Raw genomic sequence first — 24,008 nt, 5'->3', positions numbered from 1 at the left:
GAGGTCTAATGTTGCGAGGAAGTCGCCTTGCTGGAGTAGTGGGAGTACCTGTTGTAGAGTGATCATATGGAAATGATCTGAGTGGATGTATTGGTTCAAAGGTCTGAGGTCCAATATTGGTCTGAGGGAGCCGTCTTTTTTGGGAATGAGGAAGTATAGAGAGTATACCCCTGTCCCTTGATGTTGTAATGGGACTGGCTCCATGGCACTTTTTTCTAGCATGGATTTCACCTCCTGTTGTAACAGCGTGATGTGTTCTTTGGACATTGGACAGTGTTTGGGTGGCATGTTGGGTGGAGTAGATTTGAGTTCCAGGCAGTAACCATACTTGATAATTTGTCTAACTCACCTGTCTGTGGTAACGGTATTCCAGACTGGTAGGAATTGTGTTAATCTTCCTCTGACTGGTGTTAAGTGGTCTGGAGGGAGTGTGAGAAAGTCACTGTTTGGTGGCGGTGGAGGCTCGGGTGTTATTATTACCACGTCCTCTGCCCTTGTTATTATTTCCTCTATAACTTCCTCTATTGGAGCCTTTATTAAAGGTGCCTTGTGTATTACTTTTATAGGATGAAGATGTTTGTGATGTGTTGCCTGAGCCTCAAAAGGAGGAGCGATGAAAAGATGTAAAAGACTGTTGAAATTGAAGTGCACCCATGGACTTAGCGGTGTCAGTGTCTTTTTTCATCTTTTCTAAGATGGTATATACCGCAGGTCCAAATAAGAAATCCTGGTTAATTGGTTGATTGAGTATGGTGGACTGCACTTCATTTTTAAAACCTGAAATGCGAAGCCAGGCATGCTGCGTAGCAATACACTAGTGTTGACAGACCTAGCGGCTGTATCAGCTACATCAAGGGCACATTTTATGGATGCGTTAGTAATGAATTTCCCTTCCTGTATTAGGTCATTAGCTTTTGCCTTATATGGTTCTGGTAGGTGTTGTAGTAATCCCTCCAGTTCGTCATAGTGTGCTCTGTCATAGCGTGCTAGGAGAGCTTGTGTATTGGCAATCCTCCAGGTATTTGCTGCCTGAGAGGCCACTCTCTTCCCTGATGCTTCTAGAATTTTTGACTCCTTGTAAGGAGGGGGAGCATCACCTGTTGTTTGTGAGTTAGCTCTCTTCCTAGCGTTAGACACAACTAGGGAGTCTAGTGGTAGTTGAGACTTGATATAAGAGGGGTCTGTAGGGGCTGGTTTATATTTCTTTTCAATCCTTGGATTGAGGACACGCGCCCTGGCTGGGTCTTGAAAGGTGTCTGGTGCGTGCTTTAGTACCGCTTTAAGCATAGGAAATATATGTACACTCTTCTCTGATGTTGGGAAGGTGTTAAATAGGAAATCCTCCTCTATAGGGTCAGTGTGCATGTGTACACCATGATACTGTGCTGCCCTGTCCACTAGTTGGTTAAAAGCGACAGTGTCGTCAGTAGGGGACGGCTTTGTGGGGTATGTAGTGGGATCGGGTATGGGCTGTGTGTAATCAGTGTCATCAGGGTCATTATGGTCACTCCATGCGTCATCTGGGTTCCCTGGATCGTCAGGTGGTATAAAATCACCCTGAGAATCATCCCCCATGTCTTCTTCCTGATCATAATCTACAAGTGAAGGAGAATATGGAACATAAGGCATGTTGGGAGTGAAAGGAGGAGGTGTGTAAGGTCTTGAAGGGGATGTGCCAAAGTCTTTTTTCTTTAGAGGAACAGGAGAAGGGGCTTCAGTGTCCAGTCTTCTTTTGTTTTTATTGTAGACTATATGTCCTGTTTCAGGGTCTATATACATTCTTTGTTGTGGATCTGGGTGAAAGAATTCTTCCTCCTCTGTCCATGGTGCCGAAGATTTAGCTTTTTTCGCGTCGAGTGTCTCTTTAGGCTGGACGTTTTTATCCTGTGAAGCCTTCTTAGGGTCGACGGGCTTTTTCGGCTCAACGCCTTTTACCGGTTCAAAGCCTTTTCTAGGGTTGACGACCTGCTTCGGCTCGATTACCTTTTTCGGCCCAACAGCTTTCTTTTGCTTGATGTCTTTCTTCGCACCGGCGGCCTTCGTCGGCTCGATGGCCTTCTTCAGCTCGGCGACCTTTTTTGGTTCGACAGCCTTTTTCGGGTCGGTGACCTTCTTGGGTTCGCCGACCTTCTTCGGTTCGACGACCTTCTTCGGTTCGACGCCTTTTCTAGGGTCGATGACCTGTTTCGGCTCGATTACCTTTTTCAGCCCAATAGCTTTCTTTTGCTCGACGACCTTCTTCGGTTCAACGCCTTTTCTAGGGTCGACGGGCTTTTTCGGTTCGACGCCTTTTCTAGGGTCGAATACCTGTTTTGGCTCGATTACCTTTTTCGGCCCGACAGCTTTCTTTTGCTCGACGTCTTTTTTCGGATCGGCGGCCTTCGTCGGCTCGACGGCCTTCTTCGGCTCGGCGACCTTTTTTGGTTCGACAGCCTTTTTCGGGTCGGCGACCTTCTTGGGTTTGACGGCCTTCTTCGGTTCGACGGCCTTCTTCGGTTCGACGACCTTCTTCGGTTCGACGCCTTTTCTAGGGTCGACGACCTGTTTCGGCTCGATTACCTTTTTCAGCCCGATAGCTTTCTTTTGCTCGACGACCTTCTTCGGTTCAACGCCTTTTCTAGGGTCTACGGGCTTTTTCGGCTCGGCGCCTTTTTTCGGTTCGACGCCGTTTCTAGGGTCGACGACCTGTTTCGGCTCGATTACCTTTTTCGGCCCGACAGCTTTCTTTTGCCCGACGGCTTATTTTGGCTCGGCGGCCTTCTTCTTCGGTTCGACGGCCTTCTTTGGTTCGACGACCTTCTTCAGTTCGACGACCTTCTTCGGTTCGACGACCATCTTCGGTTGGACGACCTTCTTCGGTTCGACGACCTTTTTCTGTTCAACGGCTTTTTTCGGCTCGTAGGCCTTTTTTGGCTCGACGGCCTTTTTCGGATCGACGACTCTAGTGGGGTCGACAACCTTTTTGGATGGAGTGTCTTTGCCCGGACCCGGGGTACCGGAAGGCTTGGGTGTGGTCTTCGGAGCCGAGCCGGAAGGCGGGGCTTCTGAAGCTGTGTTTCGGTTGCGGCTAAGGCTTTTGTGCGATGCTTTGACCTGAGCCTTATGTTGAGGTGGTCTCGGGGGAGGGGCTTTTGTATTCACGGTATGCCCCAGTGTGATCTGGTCATCGGAGTCCGACTGGTCCTCTACGGTGACTATTTCGAGATCGTCCGAGCCCTCTGCCTCTGGGAGTTCATGTTCGTTGTCGAAAATGTTTTCCGGTTCTGGTGCCTGCTGCTGCATTTCTAGTCGAGCAGCTCTTCGGTTCCGGATAGTCTTTTTAGACCGGAACAGAGCACAAGCTGGACAGTTTTCTTCGTTGTGCTTCGGAGATAGGCACCTCTTGCATACCCTATGCTTGTCGCTGTGTGGAAATTTGGCTCCACACTCTGGGCATTCTGTATACGGGGTCCTTTCCATCAGCAGAAGGTCCACGTGGCGTTGAAAAGGCCCAACAGCCCGCGTCAACGACCGTAGAGAAAAGACGTCTTGTCGAGTTAAAGGATACCGAGCGGAAACAATACCGTCGAAAGTTTACAGTTTTAGAGTTGAAAATTGGAAAACTTCGGTCCCAAAGTTGGAGTTGTCGAAGTGCATCCGAACCCAATGGCGGAGAAAAACAATCTGAGGATGGAGAAGATGCCCATGCGCACTGTAGTCCAGGGGAGGAGTCACCTATCTCGGGATACTTTGAAGACTCTTCCGAGACAACAAGGTGCAAACATCCGGACCCAACACTAGGCGGCGATCTATGCTAAGATATGAATTCAGCAGCCCACATGCCTCGAACAGGTAGCTCGGTGAATTCAGTGCTTGTAGTTGAAGTCTTTGTGATGCTAGAATGGTAGCCCGGTGATTGCAGCGCTTGTAGTCGAGGGCTGTGCGACGCTAGAAAGGTAGCCCGATGATTGCGGCTCTTGTATTCAAGGTTTTTGTGACTCCTGCTAGTTATAGCTGGGAACCCCGAGAGGGACGACAAGGCCTTCCATCCTACTTAAGCCAATAAAACGAATAGTATTAAGTTCTATCATAGTAACGCCTGTTATTTACAGCAATAAACTACTACAAGCAAGTAGCTGCACACACCACATTACAAACAAAGTATTACAACTCTGTACAACTGTTGGCTGGTTTAAAACCATGTGTAGATTGGAAATTGAGGGTCCACATATGATAAACAGAGCAGGCATTTAAAAAGCATGCATTATATCCTTGTATTTTTTAATTAATATTTTTAACAGGAATCGGGCAACAATAGCTCCCAAGTATCTCATAAACTTAAGTCCATATGGGCTTGTAATGCACACGTTTGCGATTGCTTTGCTGGTCATAAACCCTCTTACGATAAACAGGTCATGATGATAAGTAATGATGACAAAAAGTTTGCCACCTTGTGGCCGCAGGATGCAATGGAAGAAACATTTGAAGTTAAAGGGATTGGAATATACAACAAGCATTGGCCGCGAGGCCGGGCCGCAAAATGAAATAATTAAAAATAAAATAAATGCGAGTTGTGCACACGCACGCGCAACAAAAAAAGTGTTGTGCACGTCGCGCGCGTGCTTGGCTTGTGTGCGTGAGAGTAAGCTGGTCGCCGCTTTGGAAGCACTTCCAAAAGCCAGCTTCTAAATGTCTCGCTGACAGCGCATGCGCGCTGGAACAGCGAGACCTAAAAAGGGAGGGGAGATGGTGTATGCCAAATTCTGAAGTATGTATGAGAGTTATGGGAGAACAACCATTTTTACGAGAGCTATCCTGCCCATTACGAGAGAGAAGGAGTCTACAATTTATGAAGTTATTTAGTAATCTGGGTCATAATGGAGGGTAGGATGTTCACGTTCCATGTCAACTTGGAGGTGGGCGGGGGCAGCTACCTGCAGCCCCAGGTACTTAGAGTGGTGTTTTCTAATTTGCAGATGTGGTTGCCATGGCACCTCTGCAATTGCATCTGTGGAAGGCCCCAGAGCCGATTTATCCCAGTTCACCTTCAGGCCCGGTTAATTTTCATACAAAGACAATATCTTGGAGAGGCCTGGGCCTGTCAGCTGTGGATCTTGAATAAAAAAGAGAATATAATCAGCGTAGAACGAGACATGATCCACTGGGTGATTATCCTATTTGAATCTGCATATATCTGCACATATCTGTGCAGCCATTATGCCAGAGCTCATTGGCCAAAGCAAAAGGTAGAGGAGAAAGGGGGCAGCCCTGCCAGGTGCCCCTCTCAGATACTTTTTTGGGGCCCCTCACTTCTCTTTTCCAAGCGGAGGAGGTTCTACTGCATACATATGAGCCATCCCATGATGTGCATCGTGGTGGATCCTACAAATGCAAGGATGACAAATAAAAAGTGTGTATATGGGAAGTGCCTCGCATAAGCAGCCACCAGGGAGTGATTGGCCGGTTCTCGCCAACTTGACCTGAAACATGGAATGGTTTTTAATCATGAGCGGGGCACTATAAAGATGTATGCAGTGTGCCTTTTCGCAACTCATTTTTAACTTTTTCTGGGTTTGCTAGATAGAAGCTCTCCTCCCTTCACAGGGATGTACAAGTCGTTCCTTTAGATGTATACTATACGCAGAAAGTAATTTTTCGGTTATACACACATTTAATATTCTTCCACATATATTTTGGGTGTTGGTTCAGTTCCCTATACAGGAAAGTGCTTAAGATAAGAGAGTAGGCAAATAGGCGAGAACAGGTTAATCACTCACTGGTGGCTGCTTACGCGAGGCATTTCCTATACACACACTTTTGATTTGACATCTTTGCATTTGTAGGCTTCACCACGATGCACAGGACCTGCTACACTTTTTTGAAAATACACATAATGGGATGGTTCATTTGTATGTACTAATACCTTCTCAGCATTGGAAAAGAGAAGTGGGGAGCCCCCACAAAATATGTGAATTGATGAGTAAAGAATGGCAAGGCCTTTTGTATGTGTCCAAAAAGTGTGACTTACCGAAATGCAGGACTTTCAGATGGGCAAGGTAAAGCAGCATGTAGGTAAGTGAATTGCTTTAAGCTTCTGTTTGATTTTGAGAAGGGACCTGTGCTGCTGCTGGACCTTGACGGTACCATTTGAAAAGATGACCATGGGGTTTTTATCGAACGGCAGTATAGTAATCTTCTGTGCCACTTGGTGGACACCCTCGAGGTCACTATAATTTAGGAGGCGGTCTATGAATGGCTATGGTGGGGAGCCCAGAGGGAGCCTGGCCGACAACGAACAGTGGGCATTCAACACTACAAAACATTGAGAAAGATCTGCTAGAACCCATGATTGAAGCCAAGATTAATTGGGTAGGGTGAGATCCCTCTGTCCCTTCCAGTATAGCCATAACTCATATGGTATAGTGGCAGGACCTAAGTTCGGCATCTTCTGCCCGGTATTCCAATTCACTGGTAGTTCATAGGACTCATGTGAGCTGTCACTGAAGAGTTTGCAAAACTTCTTCTGCTTCGGAGATCTCACCCTTCACCTCGGTCAACAACCCTACGGAGGTCTACTGTGACCTCACTGATCCTAGTTTCTAGGGAGGAGTGAGTGTCATTTATGCCGTGCAATATCGTGGTGGTACCCTCACTCGCTGTCGGTACCTGGGCAGTACGATATCAGAGGTAGTCTGTTGGAGCTGTGGGTTTGGTGGGTTGGAGTTTGTCCTTACCCATGACATGGTGCAGCCAAACAAAGATGCCAGATTGCTGTTGTCATCAATGTGGGGGGTAGATGCAGCACAACCACTGTGATGCCTCCCGAGTCCCAGATGGGCATGACGAAGCAGCAAGTGTCTCTGTGCAGCAGGAGGGCAGCAGGAGGAAGGAGCCTGTACGGCACCTGTTACATTTACGGGGGACATATAGTTCAATGGGGATTGACGCAGAGTCGATAGAGGAGGGCCATAGTTAACAAGTATTTGGCTATGTAAATGTCCCTTAAATCGTTTGGTGCAGCACCACAGGTTGCTCACCAGAGTTCGTCCAGAGGGAGCTGCTCAGATAGCCCCCTGGCTCGCCACCACTTGAGCAGTTCCACTGCTTGCCTCACATGTTCATGGCGGGTCAGAGCCCAAAAGCAGATCTTCTTGTGCAACTACATCCAAAAGCCTCAGCGGGGCCCTTGCATGAGGCATGCCCCCCTATATCCGATGCTATGGAGCGTATGGTCTATGGGATTCACCGCGCCCATCTCTGGAGGCAGTAATAGTGTCAGCAAAGGCGTGGTGGAGTTCTGGTCCCAGACCGTCAGCACCACCACACCAGTGCAAGCCACATCCAGCCCGGAAGGGAGCTTCGCTGCCATCTTAAAACTTTCAGTCCGGGGCTGCCGTCCCCTTCATCTCTGCACCACTGCCGCGGCTGCCCAAAAAAGGTTCCACTGACATGGGCGCCCACTCTCTGGCAGCCTGGGTGTGTTGCTATCTGGCAGGAAGCAGGGTAGACACAGGATTATGTCTGATTACTAGTGAGGATGCTGGAGCTGGGGCTTAACTCGTGCTTTTGGCTATCTTGCCAGTTATCGTATGCAGACTTGAATCAATATCAGTTATTTGGTGCATGTTTGTCATTATTCTGGCGAGGTCTACAGAAATCCCATTGCTCCTCTAGTTCTCTATGAGATGTGCTCTGGTCTGTAATGAATTTCCTGTATTCTTGTCACATGTGGTACACAGTCAATTCTACACCTGGCCGACAGCCATTCCTTTGTTCTTATTTAATTACAAACTAAAGGAATATGCTACTTACCAGTATGCATCTGTTCTTGGCATGTAAAGCTGCAGAGTTGTACATTTAGCAATAGATCGCCACCTGGTGTTGGGCTCGGATGATTGCAGGTTGTTGTTGTCTTCTTGGAAGAAGTCTTTGTAGTCACGAGATAGGTGACTCCTCCCTTGGACAATACTGCGCATGGTCATCGACTCCATCCTCAGATTGTTTTTCGCCATGATGGGAAATGATGGAGTTAGTAGAAGAAAAGAGAAAAGGATGTCCATGCGTGTGCATCTAAGTAAGATGAGTACTGGAACGGATACAAGTCCCGGGGAGGCGGGAGAGCATGTACAACTCTGCAGCTCTACATGCCAAGAACAGATGCATACTGGTAAGTAGCATATTCCGTTCGAGGCATATGAGCTGCAGATTGTACATTTAGCAACGATTGTGCAGCAGTGTCTCCCCTAGCGGTGGTCGCTTGTATCCGTTGCAGCATACTGAAATAGTGTTTTAAGTACAGCTTGGCCTACTGCAGCTTGCTGCTTGGCTTGCACATCAACACAATAGTGTTTAGTGAAGGTGTGTATTGTAGACCATGTTGCTGCTTTGCATATGTCCTCTAATGGTATGTTTCCTAGGAAAGCCATAGAGGCTCCTAGTTTGCGAGTGGAGTGAGCTCTAGGAGGAACTGTCAGTGTACATTTCGCTTTTTGATAGTATATTTGAATACACTTTACAATCCATCTGGCAATTCCTCCTTTAGAGATGGGATTGCCTTTGTGTGGGGGAGAGAAAGATACAAATAGTTGTTTTGTTTTTCTGAAGGATTTTGTCCTGTCTGTGTAGTATAGTAGAGCTCTTCTCACATCTAAGGTGTGTAGAGCTCTTTCTGCAACAGAGTCAGTTTTTTGAAAAAACACTGGCAACTCTACTGATTGGTTGAGGTGACAAGGAGTAATGACTTTTGGCAGGAATTTTGGATTGGGTCTAAGAACCACTTTGTTAGGGTGTATTTGAAAAAATGGTTCTTCTATTGTGAATGCTTGTATTTCACTTACTCTTCTGAGAGAAGTGATGGCAACAAGGAATGCAGTTTTCCATGGTAGGAATTGCAGTTCACACTTGTGTAAAGGCTCAAAAGGGGGACCCATAAGTCTTGTAAGGACCACGTTTAGGTTCCATACTGGTGCAGGTGGTAACCTAGGTGGGATTATTCTTTTTAATCCTTCCATAAATGCTTTAATTGCAGGTACTCTAAAGAGAGATAGATGCTGTCTATTTATTTTGTAAATAGGCTGCAATTGCTGCTAAATGCAGGCATATGGAAGAATAAACCAATTTGGACCTTTGTAGGTGTAGAAGGTAGCAGATGATATTTTGGATGGAAACATCCAGTGGATCAATGTTATTGTTGTTACAGTATATTGCAAATCTTTTCCACTTAGCCGCATAACATGCTCTGGTAGTGGGTCTTCTAGCTTCTTTAATTATGTTCATACAGTCTTGTGGTAGGTTTAAGTAACCAAACTCTAAGACCTCAGGAGCCAGATCTCCAAATTCAGTTGGTTTGGGTCTGGGTGTCTTATTTCTCCATGGTTCTGTGTTAACAGGGATGGCGTGAGCCGTAATTTTTGATGTGGAACCAGTGAGAGATCCAGCAGTGTGGTGAACCACGGCTGACGTGCCCATGTGGGGGCCACTAGTATCAGTTTGAGAGACTGTTGTCTGAGCTTGCATACTACTAGTGGAATGAATGGGAGAGGCGGAAAGGCGTACGCAAATCTGCCTGACCAGTTAATCCATATCGCATTTCCTTCCGATTGTGGGTGTGGAAATCTGGCGGCGAAACTTGGGCATTTCGCATTCTCGTGGGTGGCAAACATCTATCTGTGGATGCCCCCACCTTTGGAAGAATGGTTGGAGAACTTGTGGGTGCAGCTCCCATTCGTGAATCTGTTGTGACTGACGACTCAACAGATCTGCTATCTGATTGTGAATTCCTGGAAGGTGTTCCACTGTCAGGTGTATGTTTTGAGGGATGGCCCATCTCCAAATGGTCTGTGCAAGTTGGGACAGTTGCAGAGAGTGCGTCCCCCCCTGTTTTTGTACATAATACATGGCTGTCATATTGTCCGTCCGGATTAGAACAGCCTTGTTTTGTACTTGTACTTGAAAGGTTTTGAGTGCTAAGAAAATTCCTAGCAGCTCTAAATGGTTGATGTGTAACTGTTTATGTTGATTGTTCCATTGGCCCTGTGTGGTATAATGCAAGAGATGGGCTCCCCATCCTGTGAGGTATGCATCTGTCGTGAGCACTATTTGTGGAATAGGGTCTAGGAACGGCCGTCCCTTTGTCAAGTTTTTGGTGTTCCACCATTGCAGAGAGAGATATGTACAGCTGTCTACCAACACCAGGTCTGTGAGCTGACCTTGAGCCTGATTCCACTGTTGTGCTAGACATTCTTGTAGTGGGCGCATTTGCAGTCTTGCGTGAGGGACTATGAAGATGCAAGACGCCATCATGCTTATTAGTTTCATGAACACTCTGGCTTGAAGAGAGTGTGTATTGAAAAAGGGAAACTAAATTCTGAATGCTTTGAATCCTGGCTTGACTGGGATATGCTAGAGCTACTGATGTGTTTATGGTAGCTCCTAGATATTGCTGAACGTGCGAAGGTTCTAGGTGCGACTTGGTGTAGTTTATTGTAAACCCTAAGTCGTGTAATGTTTGAATCGTTTGTTTTGTGTGTTGTACACACTGGTTGAACGATCTCGCCTTTATGAGCCAGTAGTCAAGGTAAGGGAAGACATGTATCTGTTGTCTTCTGAGATGTGCTGCTACTACTGCTAAGCACTTTGTAAGCACTCTTGGTGCTGTTGTGACCCCGAATGGAAGGACTTTGAACTGATAGTGTTGTCCTTGTATGACAAATCTTAGATATTTCCTGTGCGCAGGATGTATAGGCACATGAAAGTAAGCATCCTTTAGGTCTAGTGTTGACAGAAAATCTCCCTGTTCTAGCAATGGGAGTACTTGTTGTAACGTGATCATGTGAAAATGATCTGATTGTATATAATGGTTGAGGGGCCTGAGGTCGAGAATTGGTCTCAGTGTCCCGTCCTTTTTGGGGATTAAGAAGTACAGTGAGTAGACTCCTGTTCCTTGTTCTTGTAGAGGAACTACTTGAATAGCATCTTTTTCTAGGGGTGCTAGAACTTCCTGTTGAAGCAGAGTTATGTGTTCTGTGGACATTTGACGCTGCCTGGGTGGTATGTTTGGGGGGGTTGCTGTGAGTTCTAGGCAGTAGCCATGTTGGATAATTTGTCTTACCCACTTGTCTGTTGTGATGGAATTCCAAACAGGTAGGAACTGTGATAGTCTGCCCCCGACAAGAGTGGAATGCTGTAGCGGAGGCAGAGGGAAGTCACTGTTTGGGAGTGGAAGAGGAGCGGTTGTTGTTATTACCTCTACCTCTTCCCTTGTTGTTATTGCCTCTGTATCCTCCTCTAAAGTAGCCTTTATTAGAGGAGGTTTGTGTGTGTGTTTTAAAAGATGATGTGGTGTCTGAGCCGGTTCGCTTGGAGCCTCCTCTATAAGAGGAGCGGCGAAAAGAACCTCTAGTTTGGGTGGATTGTAATGCACCCATAGACTTAGCAGTGTCTATGTCCTTTTTCATCTTTTCCAGTGTATTATCTACTTCCGGCCTTGGTTTTGATTGAAGGGCTGGTTTAGGATGGTTTGAAACCTGAAATGCGTAACCATGCATGACGTCTGAGAATAACAATAGTGTTAACTGCTCTGGATGCTGTGTCAGCTACATCTAGTGTGCATTTAATTGAGGTATTAGATATTAATTTGCCTTCTTATAGGAGCTCTGCTGCCTGATCCTTGTATTGATCTGGTAGGTGTTCCATTAACTTTTCTAGTTGGTCGTAATGAGCCCTGTTGTATCGTGAGAGTAAGGCTTGTGTGTTTGCTATGCGCCACGTGTTTGTTGCTTGTGCAGCAATTGTTTTCCCTGACGCATCAATAATCTTAGATTCTTTGTCAGGCGGAGGTGTGTCACCAGAAGTTTGAGAATTGGCTCTCTTACGTGCATGTGACACTACCAAAGAGTCTAATGGCAGATGTCCCTTAATGTATACTGGATCAGCTGGTGCTGGTCTGTACTTTTTCTCTATTCTTGGATTTAACACTCTACACCTTACTGGATCTTTAAAAATGTCTGGAGCATGTTTAATGACTCCTTTGATCATGGGTAATATTTGAGTAGACCTTTGTGACTGTTCAAAAGTGTCTAATAAGAAGTCCTCCTCAATGGCATCAGAGTGCATAGAAACCCCATGGTAAATTGCAGCTCTGTTTAGTAAATGATTAAACCCAATACTATCCTCGGGAGGGGAGGGTTTTGTTGGGTAGTACTGAGGATCAGGGATGTCTGGTGCATTGTTTGGTGGAAAATTATATGCATCGTATTCCTTGGGATATTCTGGGTTGATATCCTCATCTAAAGGGTATGTATGTGGCTCTGGTTCATCATCCCCCCACCCAAATCATACTCCTCGTTAGTGTGGTGTGATGATGCAGGAGATTGGATAGGAGAAGTTATAGGTTCAGTATATGGATTAACAGGAGAGAAAGAAGGTGAAGGAGAGGAAGGGTGCATTGGAGAAGTTGCACAATCCTTTTTGGCAGGAACCACAGGTGTAAGTGGTGTGTCTGCTGGCCTTTTTTTGTAAGGAATTGCTTCCACATGTCCAGTTCGTGGGTTAATATGGACTTTTTTCGTTCTAGGATCTGGTGTAAACAGATTCTCCTCCTGTATAATCTTCTTCGGCGTCGATTTTTTCGGTGCCGATAGAGGTTGCTTAGTGTTCTTTGCCTTAGGAGGAGTGATTGAGTCCTGTGGCAATTTTTTCGGTGCCGAAGGTAGCTTAGGTTTATCTGGAGTCTTTGGTACCGATATTGGAGGTTTCGGCGTGGAGTCAGGTTTTGCTGGGCCTGCGGCTCCGGAATCTGGCTTCCCTTCTTTGTTTTTGGAACCGGAAGGTTTCGGAGTGGAAGCTTTCGGGTCCGGTACTGTCTTTGGCTTCGGCAGAGGGTCTTTGTCTCTGGGCACCAAAGGGCGTTTTGGCTTCGGTGTCGACGAGTCCTTCGGGGTCGAATGATGTTTCGGTGCCAATGGAGGAGGTGGAATTGGCACATGTGGTTTTTTCGGTACTGAGGCACCAGAAGGCATAGTCTGTTTCCTCGGAGCCGAGCCCGAAGGAGGGGCGTCGGAGGGTAAATTTCGGTCTCGACTGGGCCCCATGGGCGGAGTGCTGACCGTTGCCTTTGTTTTGGGTAGTGTGTGTCGTACAGGGGCAGAGGTACTCACGGGTTGTCGAGATGGAATCGAATCGTCCGAGTCCTCTGCCCCCGATATGATCTGGAGATCAGGCGAGTCTTCCTCGGCGACGAGTGGAGCCTCGTCCTCGCAGATATTTTCGATTGGATCTTGATCCGCGGAGAAGTCTTCTTCGACGATCTCCTCCTCAAAGATGGCCTCCGGTGCTGGCGCTGATCTCCTCATCTCGTGTCAACGGGCACTCCGATCCCGAATGGTCTTCTTCGATCGGAAGGAGGTACAGGCTGTGCAGGTGGACTCGTCGTCTTCTGGCGAGAGACAGAGGTTGCAAACCTCGTGATGGTCGCTATGAGGGAATTTTGCTCGACATACCGGGCATCTTTTGAATGGAGTTCTGTCCATGAGGCGTAGGCCGTACGGTGCCGATAGGCCCAACGGCCCGCGTCGACGCACCGGGTTGTAGCTGGTGATGTCGAAAGTCTGTTCGATGTCGAAGAGGTTTATTTAAAGTTTCACGCTTCGAAAATGCAGAAAAGTGTTTTCTAGCCGGAGCGGAAAAACTTTCATCCGAACCCAGTGGCAGAAAAAACCAATCTGAGGATGGAGTCGATGACCAAGGGAGGAGTCACCTATCTCGTGACTACAAAGACTTCTTCCAAGAAGACAACAACCTGCAATCATCCGAGCCCAACACCAGGTGGCGATCTATTGCTAAATGTACAATCTGCAGCTCATATGCCTCGAACATATTGTTCAGTTTTCTTATAATCTTGAAAATAACTTCTCAAGTAATGTATAATAGCTCTGTGTACATGCACTATAGATAGATTTCTACTGCTCTCGAGTGTGAATCCTCAAAGGAGGTCAATGTCTCATTGATTTCATTTCTATCGAAAGAAGAATATAACCTTGGTAGAACTCAAGGACGTCTATGCAGCACTTTCCTCTCTATGCATCTCAATGGAAGGCTCATCTATAGCCAAGGCAAATACTCTTCTGAGGTTTATTCCTACCAAGAATGCTATTCTCATTTTAAATGCATTAACATGTTTATATACTGTATTTTAAAAATGCGAATGGACCATAAAACCATATTTAGATGTCATATTTCATTATATTTTCTGAGTGGCAATCTTATTCTTTTGTCATCTTCTATGAACACCTTGCATCTTTCGCGTGGTGGTGCAGTTATAAAGTGTTTATAGAAGATTTGTTCAGATAAACGTCTGTTAAACAAGTACGGTATCTTTCACCGTAATATTCGCTGATGATATTGTATCTTCCTGTAAGAATAATTACAAATATTTCTTGAATAATAGTTCTTCGTGTCTTAGCTGTTTTATCTCAGAGACCTGCACTGGTTGCTGGTCTATAGAAGAATTAAATTCAAGACCTCTGCTCTACTTGTTGTGCCTTTGCCAGTATGTCCACACTACCTTCAGAATCTGGCTCAGCCTTATATTCCTTACAGGACTCTGCGGTCTTCCAATTTGTGGCTGGCCTCTGTTCCTCGAATATAGAGAGCCAGAGATTGCTCTTTTACCTATCGGCCCCAAACTTTTGGAACAGTCTACTAATTCATCTCTGCCGGAGGAAACAACTGGAAATCTGGCTGTTTTAGAAACCCTTTGTACATTTCTCCTATTTTCTGTACATTTGAATTCCGGTCTACAATACGAAGCATAAACATAGAAACGTACATCGTTCCTTACAGTACGGGCATGATTGTTTTTATGTTGGATAGTAAACAAAGGTAAACCATATAGGTCCTCATATTATATATCAAAATCACAGACATCCATACAGGTCTCTCAAGCATCGCTACCTCTTTCAATTGACTTATCTAAATGTCATCCAACAATGCAACCTTGCCTCCATTGACCTAGTACCACAATTCACTGCATATATAAAACACCAATATACAGTGAACAAAGTACATCAAAAGCTTAACTGCAGCTGTTGTTCAAACAGGGCCATGTTCAGTATTAGTTATCCGTTGCCTTGCATGGTACTTGCTTCTTGGACCTGAATTTAGATTGGTCAGTAACATACCTGATTCTTGTACAGGGTTGCTTAGTGGCTCCAATTCCTCAAGTGCTCTACTCTGCAAAGAAAAAAGAAAGACAGAGGAATTTCACTTTCTGAGACCCACAATAGCAAGCAGGTGAGATACAGAGTCATCCAGAATTCAAGAGGTCTATAATCACATCTCGATAGAAGTACTATTGTGATGGACAAGAGTGCCTTATGGAGGCACGCTCCACATTGATAACATCATGCAGGAGCACGATATGTAACAACCTTGATACGGGATGATATATACAACTCATTACCACGTCATCAATGCAGTTTCTGTCCTGGAGGGAAGATTGCTTTGCTGGCTCCTTTTCATGATACAATCGTTCACTGTTACTTCCCATACAGTAGTACAGTACAGTATAGTAGTAGAGCCAATAGACACGGTCTCCTGTACGATACCCTCCTAACAGTGGTTGGTGAAAAATCGAGTCCCACGTTTAGTTGAATGCTTTTTGGTGCTGCTGCGTAACAAGGCTTTACCGACTACCCAATTTCATCAGGGGCTGAAGATTTATTGATCGTTCACATGCAGCATCTTAAGGCACTTTTAGTCTAAGCACACGTACAAGGATCAGGGCAAGTAGCAGAATAAGACATTTAAACAAGGCTTGACAAATAAATAGGATCCTATTATATTAGGAAGAATAAGAACACAAACCAAGACCCTCACTATGAGTATGGTGGAGCGGTATACCTGGGTATCCTGTTCTGTTAAACAAGTGATCCAATAAGTTCTGATTCAAAAATACTGGGTCCGGTTTCCGGACCCACTTGTACCTAGTGTGGATTCACACCTGATAAAATTATGGGCAAAGAGAGGCAGGTGCTGTTGGTACAGGTGCAGTCTGGCCCCCTCACAGGGCTCCTCCAGAAAAGTGGACCAGCATACAGTACTCGCCTAGCTAGGTCAGAGCCTCTGCTTGGCCTAAAAATACTCCCCACCTCCATGCCCAAATGTATCCTCAGACAAGCACCAATCCCCAGTGATATGTACTACTTACTCAGAGCAATGATCTCTAGATTTGTGGAAAACGTAGATTTTCACTCCATAGTTCTGGATCCGCATAGATATTCCAGATTCCAGGAATAACTCATAACAGCCAGATTTGAGTGCAAACCTAATCCTGCACTGAAATTCAGCCAATTAGAGGGTCAAAAAAGTGTTTAAAATGTACAAAGAGGTAGGTTTCCAGTTTCTGACAGAAAGACAAAGGTTGGAGGGAGGCAAATATCAAGGAGAGTAAGCACCCCATACATAAAGACCAAGGAAAACCAAGATGAAAAGAGAGGAGACAGTAGGGTTTGAGATGTTAAATGTTGGTTTCAGAGAGGAAGAGAAGGAGAGGGGACACTGAGAGGATGATTAGCTGAAGGAAGACTATCAATGGATTTGTAGTTGAGTAAGGGAGTGCCAATATTTAGAAAGCGACCACCAACCTAACCCAATAGGGTCTCTTACCACTGAAGGTAACATTTAGAAATTTGATGATGATGTGAAGAAGTAAGAAATAATGAGAGAAACAAGGAGATGAAGGTTGAAGAAGACTTTTGAGGAACATTTAAAGACCTAAGAGAGCAGGTAGGGAGACCAATAAGAGTTCGTTGAGGCATGTGCGGATCAGAGCTGCTAGATGAGGAGGGTAGGTTCAGTATCTAGTAAAACACATTAAATGTAAATTCACCAGTTGAAATGTGCAGGAGCTAGCAAGTAGAGCAATATATAGAGAAAAGTAAAAAGAAAATCTCAAATATGATGACCACATTTTTCCTGGGCCAACAATTGAGGCACTGGAGAGGACAGATGGATGAGTGGAAAAGGGACCATGTGTCTCAACAAATTTAAAGAAAGATAGTTGGACTGCATTCAGAATTTGAGAAAAGGAACGCAAGCCAACAATTGGGAGTGGAGGAAGACATCAAAATAGCAGAATGGAAAATATACAGCTCAAGTTATCATCTATAAAAGGAGGTTATTGAAAGCCCAAAAAAAGAGATGTACTTGCTCAAAGTTGGAGAAAGAGATACCAGGACCCAGAACATGACCTACGGGGGAGTAGTGGGTCTGGGTGTAGACAAGGGTGGGGTGGAGCCAAGAAACTGAGAGATATGGACCAACAAATAGGAGTAACACTAGGAAACTGCTGCACCCGTGATCTTGGTAGAAAAGAGTTTTTACTGTAGTAGTAAAAACCAACAGTATGCTAAAAATAAGCAATGTAGCTACTAAATGAGGCAGAACACCCTTTTGTGTAATTATATATCACACAACCAATATGAAGCAGTGACACCAGGGTTGCCACTTGTTCAGACTGGCAGCATTTGTGTTGCTGAGTCTGGGTAGTTAGATTTCAGCTCTTCAGTCTCTAACTTTTCAGGTCCATTTCACAATGTGAAACAGGTTCCATAGGGAGTGGAGAAAACAAGAGGATGGCCCCAGTCTGATCTGCAATTGCTCCACTTGAAAGACCATTCACCTTTTGCGGACTGGCGTAGTAGACTGGAGCAATCGTCACAGAGCAGAGGCAGGGTACCTGGACCACTGTCGCACCATCCAGATTCAGCAGACTATCAGGGGAAACAAACATTTAATCTGCAATCTCACTTTCTAAGTTAGCCAAGAAACAAGCTAGGAAATGAATGCACACTGAATTCTCAAACTAGGTAAAATGAGGGATGGTGTTTCCAAAAATACTGATGAAAAAGTGATGTTAGTAGAAAAATAAGAAGAAATAGCAGTGATATGTACTATTCTGTCTTCAACGCAGGAAAGAGAAATGAATGGATACACCAAAATGTAGCATTAATACAGCAAGTAACACAAACAATTTGTTGCCTCTTATTTTATTGAGGTTTATTATTACTGAACTGATGTTGTTCATTTTGTCAACCAAAGACTAATGAAAGTTTAAGTTAAGAGTGCAAGGATTTAAAGTATGCCTTGGTTGTAACCTATAGGGTTTGGAGCCTCAACCCAATTAACTATTTTACCCAGACTAAAAATTATGTACTACAGGTCACAAAAAGAATCTCTTTGATTTAAACATGTGGCTCAAGGCTACACACAAAGCTCTAAAGAAGGATCATTAAGTGTCTCAGTAATTTTCTGAGTCAAACCTATGACCAGTATATTCACACAGGTCTCTGGGGCGGGCTCATTCACTACCTTCACTGTATTATTGTGCTCTACCACCTGCTAGTTACACATCAATTCCTTTTGTAGACACCTTATCCATGCAAGATATCTCATCAATAGATACTGTACTTTGGTAAACTGGCTGACCTAAAGATCATAGGTTTGATTTTTATTGCAGCCAAGTCTGCCTTTCAGTCTTTTACAGTGTACAAACTGGGTTTTATTGAGCCAAGTAACAATAACACCTATTAACACTGAAATCCAAAACAAGACTGTGGTAAATTGCGGTATGTAAACCAAGTACAAGATGTACGTGTTAAGTATATAAGTTATGTGTGTAGTTATACAGCTTTGTGTTGTATGTGAAAAATGTGTTATTTAGGGTGTGTTACTTTTAAAATGGTGAGGCTTAAAGCCCAATTATTGCTGTAAGCAAAAGTGACAAAGTGGGTTATTTTGGATTTTTATATTAAAGTTTTCTTAAACCCCATGAAATAGCTATAACATGGATGGCAGAGGCCCAGGTTTCCATCACACATCAACCATGACACAAGTGTGCTATTAAGGAGGAAATGCTACAATTTTTTAAAAGACATCCTAAAATGAAAAAAGAAAATAAACTGAACAAGAGAAGAGAAGGGAAGACAGAGACAAGGCGGGGAAGTGATAAAGAGCAAGAAAGGAAAAGCAGAGAAGGAAAAAATGTGCGAAGAAAGAGGCGAGAGTGAGTGGAAAGAATGAGAGGAAAGATAAGATGCAAGTGAGAGAGGAGAGACAGACAGAGGAGAAAGTGAGAGAGAAAGACACTTGAAGCTAAGCAAGTGACACATGGTAGTGTGCTTGTTCATTTGACTTTCTAAAAGGTAAAAGCAGAGGCAGGGGAGAAAGTGAGAGAGAAAGGCACTTGAAGCTAAGCAAGTGACACATTGTAGTGTACTTGACTACAATGCTTGACTTTCTAAAAGGTAAAAGCAGAGGCAGGGAATTTATTTACTAAAAAGTATTTAGGAACTTGGGTAAAACTTTGACTGTCATGGCACATCTGGCTCACCTGCTCACCTTCCTGCGCATCTGGGGCAGAGGAATTTCACACCCAAATTGCAAGCTAGCTCTTGTGTGCTGGGACAAGGGCACTTTGCGGTCTCCCTTTCATAATCAGCAGGGCCACTTGAGTTAGGCAACAGGGGAGGACCACATTACGTGGCCAGACTGCCTAAATTATGCAGCAAGAAAAGGAACATTAAATTATGCTGCGTAGTGCACCACATTTTCAGCAGTATTACTTTACTATCTGAAATTTTAAGGTCGAGACCAACATACAGCGCACGAATATCAAGAACTTACAAGAGCTTAGAGCCGGCTCATTGCTTACCACTGGTTGCCTTTTTTGTCACGCTCAGTTGTTCGCTTCTAGTTAGATGGCTTGCCATGTCCAACTTGTGTGTGTCCCTCTCCTGGAGCCTGGCCTCTTTACCATGCTCTTGACTGGCTGACTAATCCTTGCACTGCATACTTTTAGGGAGGTTGGAGGAGAGGAGAGGGGTGTTGTCCTTTTAGGAAGGTTAGGGGGGGTGCAAGGGTGTTGTCCTTCACACGAATATAAAGCCAGTGTGTGTTTGCACAAAGGAACAATCTTTAACACTTCCCCTTTGGCCTGTGATGCTCAGATAAATCCTGCTCTGTGTACTTTGAACCTCTGAGAGTATCTGTCTTCATTTGGGAAGCTGTGCTTGCTCTGCTATACAGAACCATGAGGCGCGGACTTACTGTCTAGTGGGGAATTTGTGACAGCTGAACCCATTCCTCACCAACATGCCAGATTTAGGTTTTGAGCACATCTAACATGGGGGATTGAGACTAAGGGCCTGATTTAAAGATGGCGTATGGGTTAATCTGTCACAAAAGTGAGGGATATCTGTCTGCCGTATTACAAGTGCCATAGGATATAATGAACTTGTAATACAGAGAATGGGATATCCGTCATGTTTGTGATGGAGTAACCCATCCACCAAGTTCTAAATTAGGCCCCACGTCTCACGAGCGATCAGGATTGATACCAATGGGTGACATGAGTAGGTTTATCTTCCCAGCATCCCACTGTTTTCGTCTGGTCTCAAACTGAAATGAGTACTTCAGGAAGGTATTAGGAGGTCCTGCTGGGCTTGAACCTTTTATACCAAATATGCAATTTTCGATTAATGCAGGGTTTAGAAGCAGCCTGCGTACATCTCTTTATATCCTTCCTCAGTCTTGATGTCCGTCCTGGGCTTAGACATTTGGGACTAACGTGGTTCAATTATTGCTTCCTCCGCTGGATGTGATGAGGGACTACATCCTCATTTCTTTTTTAACAAGGTGACTTTGAGGTACCATTGCAGTATATGGGATAATCACTTAGCTCTGTGTGGTGTTTGGGGGTTTGTGTATACTGGATATACCTCAAACTCGCATCCCCTGAAGGTTTGAGGAAGGAACGTTAGGAGCTTTCAAGTTTCCATTTTTGCAGCTTGGAAAGTGAAAAAGACATGAGAACCTTACTTAAAAAGAACACTGGAATAATAAGTAAACTTTTAATTTTGGAATCATTTATTGAAATGTTTTTGCTGTTATTGGAATCGCTTAATTTCTATGAGTGATGAGGAAGATTGATAGAAAGAGGAGACATGTCACCCTTCTCCTCCACGAGCCCTTCTATTTCGAGCTTTCCTTTGCCTCCTCCCAAGATAGGCAGATCAGCACCTACGGACTCAAAAGAGGCCAAACTAAAGAGGCTAATTAAGTAGACTATGTCTGAAATGTGGAAAAAGAAAGATCCTGGTGAGGAACAGGGTAAAGTGGCTTCTGTGAATTCCCATTCTGCTGAGTCTGATTCTGAAAATGTGGAGGTGGAAGTTACCCCTAGAAAACTAGAGAAGTTGTAAAAGAATGCAATAATTTCTCATGTAAAGGAGAATATGAGAAGTGGCGGTGAGAGGCGTTAGCCTCCTTGGCTTAACGTCTCTCATCGCCACTTCGGAAGAGCCAGGCTGCCCCATATTACCAAGGATATGGTGCTGCCTGACATTTCCCCTGCGATGGCGCTAAGTCTCATGACTTAACGCCAACACAGGCACCCTTGCATTAGAGTGCAAGAGTGTCTGCGAGCAGGGAGGTTTGTTTATGTACAGGAAGGTGTCCCTCCCTGTACATAAATAAACCTTTATTTAAAATGCCATTTTGTAACTTACATGTGTGCTGCTTCATGCATTTTGCTTTTTCGATGGGTGCTGCACAAGGCAGCACACATGGAAAAAGCAAAAACGAGGAGAAATGAAGCATTTCTCCTCGTTTAGCCACTTTAAGACCAGGATTTTCCTGGTCTTAAGTTCGGCACTGTCACCTATTATCGCCTCTCTTGATAATCGGTGGCAGCGTCAAAGTGAATGGGTGTTGCAGTGGAACGCCCACCGCAACACCCACTGCATGCCCCTTTCACGCTAATTTTAGTGTGAAAGGGGCCCTATTACCAAGGCAGCATTAAGCCACTTAACGTGGCTTATAGCCACGTTATGTGGTTTAACACTGCCTTGGTAATGGGGCGCTGTGAGAAAGTGGTTCTATATATCCTGGACCAAGATATGGTACAGGGTGTATAGAGTCCACAAACCCCAGAGGTATAACAGAGGTTAAAGCCAGGTGTGACCTTACTCTCTAAAGTGGTAGCTTGGTCGAGCAGTAAGGCAATACCAGAGGACAGTGTAAAGCATTTGTTGTACACACTCAGTCAGCAAAAGGTTTCACACACTCAAAGACTGAACTCCAGGCCAATTGTATTTATATCAAAGATATAGTTGTTTTATTTTTAGAACTTGCCACCTTTTGTTCTCAACCCTTTTGTCAATAAAGTTTCGGCTGGGTGTATTAACCAGGGAACATTTTGTTTTCTTCGTATCTCGACCTGATTAAACAGCGATGTTCCAGATACTTATTAACTTCTTGCATTCAAGCTGTCTTGGCTGTAGTGGTATAGAAAAGAAATGATCTCTCCCTATAAAGTCAATTGATTCATTTACAATCAGCATACAGCTCTTCATTTTGTTGCCAATAAAGCTGCTCGGCATAACTTCACCATTCAAATTGAGTGAGTTATGTGCCGATTCTTTTGAACATGTGTGTTTTTTTGCAACTGGGTCCCAGATCGTAAATTCAATGTGTGATTGCAACTAATATTGCGATTAATTTTAACTTCCATTGTTTCGGTGTATTTTATGGGCACGTTTTGTGAAACCTCTGTAGTTATACACCATTAAGGGTGATGACCTTTTTACAGAAGGTAACTATGATGCAGAAGGATATTAATCCTTGCTTTTTCATGTGACGCACAGACACCACAGCAGTGTGTAATTTACTCACTGCAGGTTGTGTCTGTTTTCTCTCCTTTTTCTCACTAATTTGCTCAATTGCACATAATGAAAGGGCTCTTTCTGACTCGGTGTGAGTTAGTTTCACTGTTTCACTTTACCTCTACTCATAATTACAAATTATGATGTCGGCATCCAAGTTTGTTGGTGAGTTGATGCTGATGAGGCTGTTTTTAAGAGGTTAAGTCATGCCATCTTTTTTCTTTTCAGATTGTAATTTTCCTCTTTTTGTGGGTTCCACCACAGAAATTCTGTGAGTTGGTTCTTCTCCCCTTCATGGAGTTTGCGCCTTAGCGTGCGCCGAACACCGGCTGGGGTATGTATGGTCCTGACGAATGCTAAGCTACTATAGCTCGAAATAGCAGAAACATGTTGACCAATTCTTAATATGAAGGACAGGTTTGGTTCAAACTAACTCAACCACTTTTTGTCCGCTTTGCACTTTATTTTAATGAAGGTATTTTGTCCCTCTATTAAAAGAAATTCTTGGTATTAGGGAACATGTATACCTTCTTTTAACTTCACAATTTTTCATTTATGGTACCAATGCTTCTACCTACGACAAGAACCCAATGATGACAACTGGGCACTAATTCTGTTGGTGCCTGAGGGTTCTTTTTTCACAGTGTATACTAACTCATCCCTCCAGTCTCTGTAGTAGTGATGGTAATGTATATTCCTTCTACCACTTGCCTGTCTTTATATTTATTTTTATTTTTAACCAGTTACTCTTTTTTTGTTTAATAGTATATCTTTAAGGGGTATAAGAGTGGCTGTCTGACCCTGGTCTCTCCTGTTGTTTATATATGTTTGGCAGCGTGCAGCTTCGAGAGTTTAATTTTTAAATTTTACCTTAGTGCACCCTTTTTAACACCTTTACGATGGAAGATTCGGGCCTCTCATACTCCAAAGAGGAGGCCGATGCCATACTTAATGATCCCTCTCTTTTTGCGGACCCACTTGTTTCCCAAGCCATCTCGCAAACCACGGAATGGGACAAATTGGGTGAATAGAAAAGGAGTCGAATCCGAGCCATTTTACATGGCACTATGATGAAAGAATACCTGTCAAATAATATAGCTCCCAGAGGATTGATAGTGTCAAATGCCCCACGAATCTTCTTAGAAGATAGCATATTCCGTAAAGAATGGGCTCAGATCGCCTGGCATTGTACACATGACTGGGAATCTTGATAATTAAAACAGCACTCCGCCTCTCGGAGGCCCTATTGATAGAGATACAGGCGACAGAAAACCATATAAAGACCACGATAACTGGTTATAAAAAGAA

At 44.3% G+C, this 24,008-nt stretch overlaps 1 protein-coding gene across 3 annotated transcripts in view; it reads right to left on the bottom strand.

Annotated features, from left to right (window-relative positions):
• IRF3 (interferon regulatory factor 3) overlaps window positions 1–24,008 on the bottom strand; it is a 251,590-nt gene that overhangs the window by 47,890 nt on the left and 179,692 nt on the right. For all 3 annotated transcript variants that reach the window (XM_078655266.1, XM_078655267.1, XM_078655268.1), the window contains one exon: window positions 15,159–15,210. In XM_078655266.1, coding sequence (XP_078511392.1) covers window positions 15,159–15,210 — 52 coding nt within the window. The remainder of the gene's footprint in view (window positions 1–15,158; window positions 15,211–24,008) is intronic.

Source organism: Lissotriton helveticus, chromosome 7 (assembly GCF_964261635.1).
Source record: "Lissotriton helveticus chromosome 7, aLisHel1.1, whole genome shotgun sequence".
NCBI lineage: Eukaryota > Metazoa > Chordata > Amphibia > Caudata > Salamandridae > Lissotriton > Lissotriton helveticus.
This window is presented reverse-complemented; position numbering and strand designations above follow the sequence as displayed.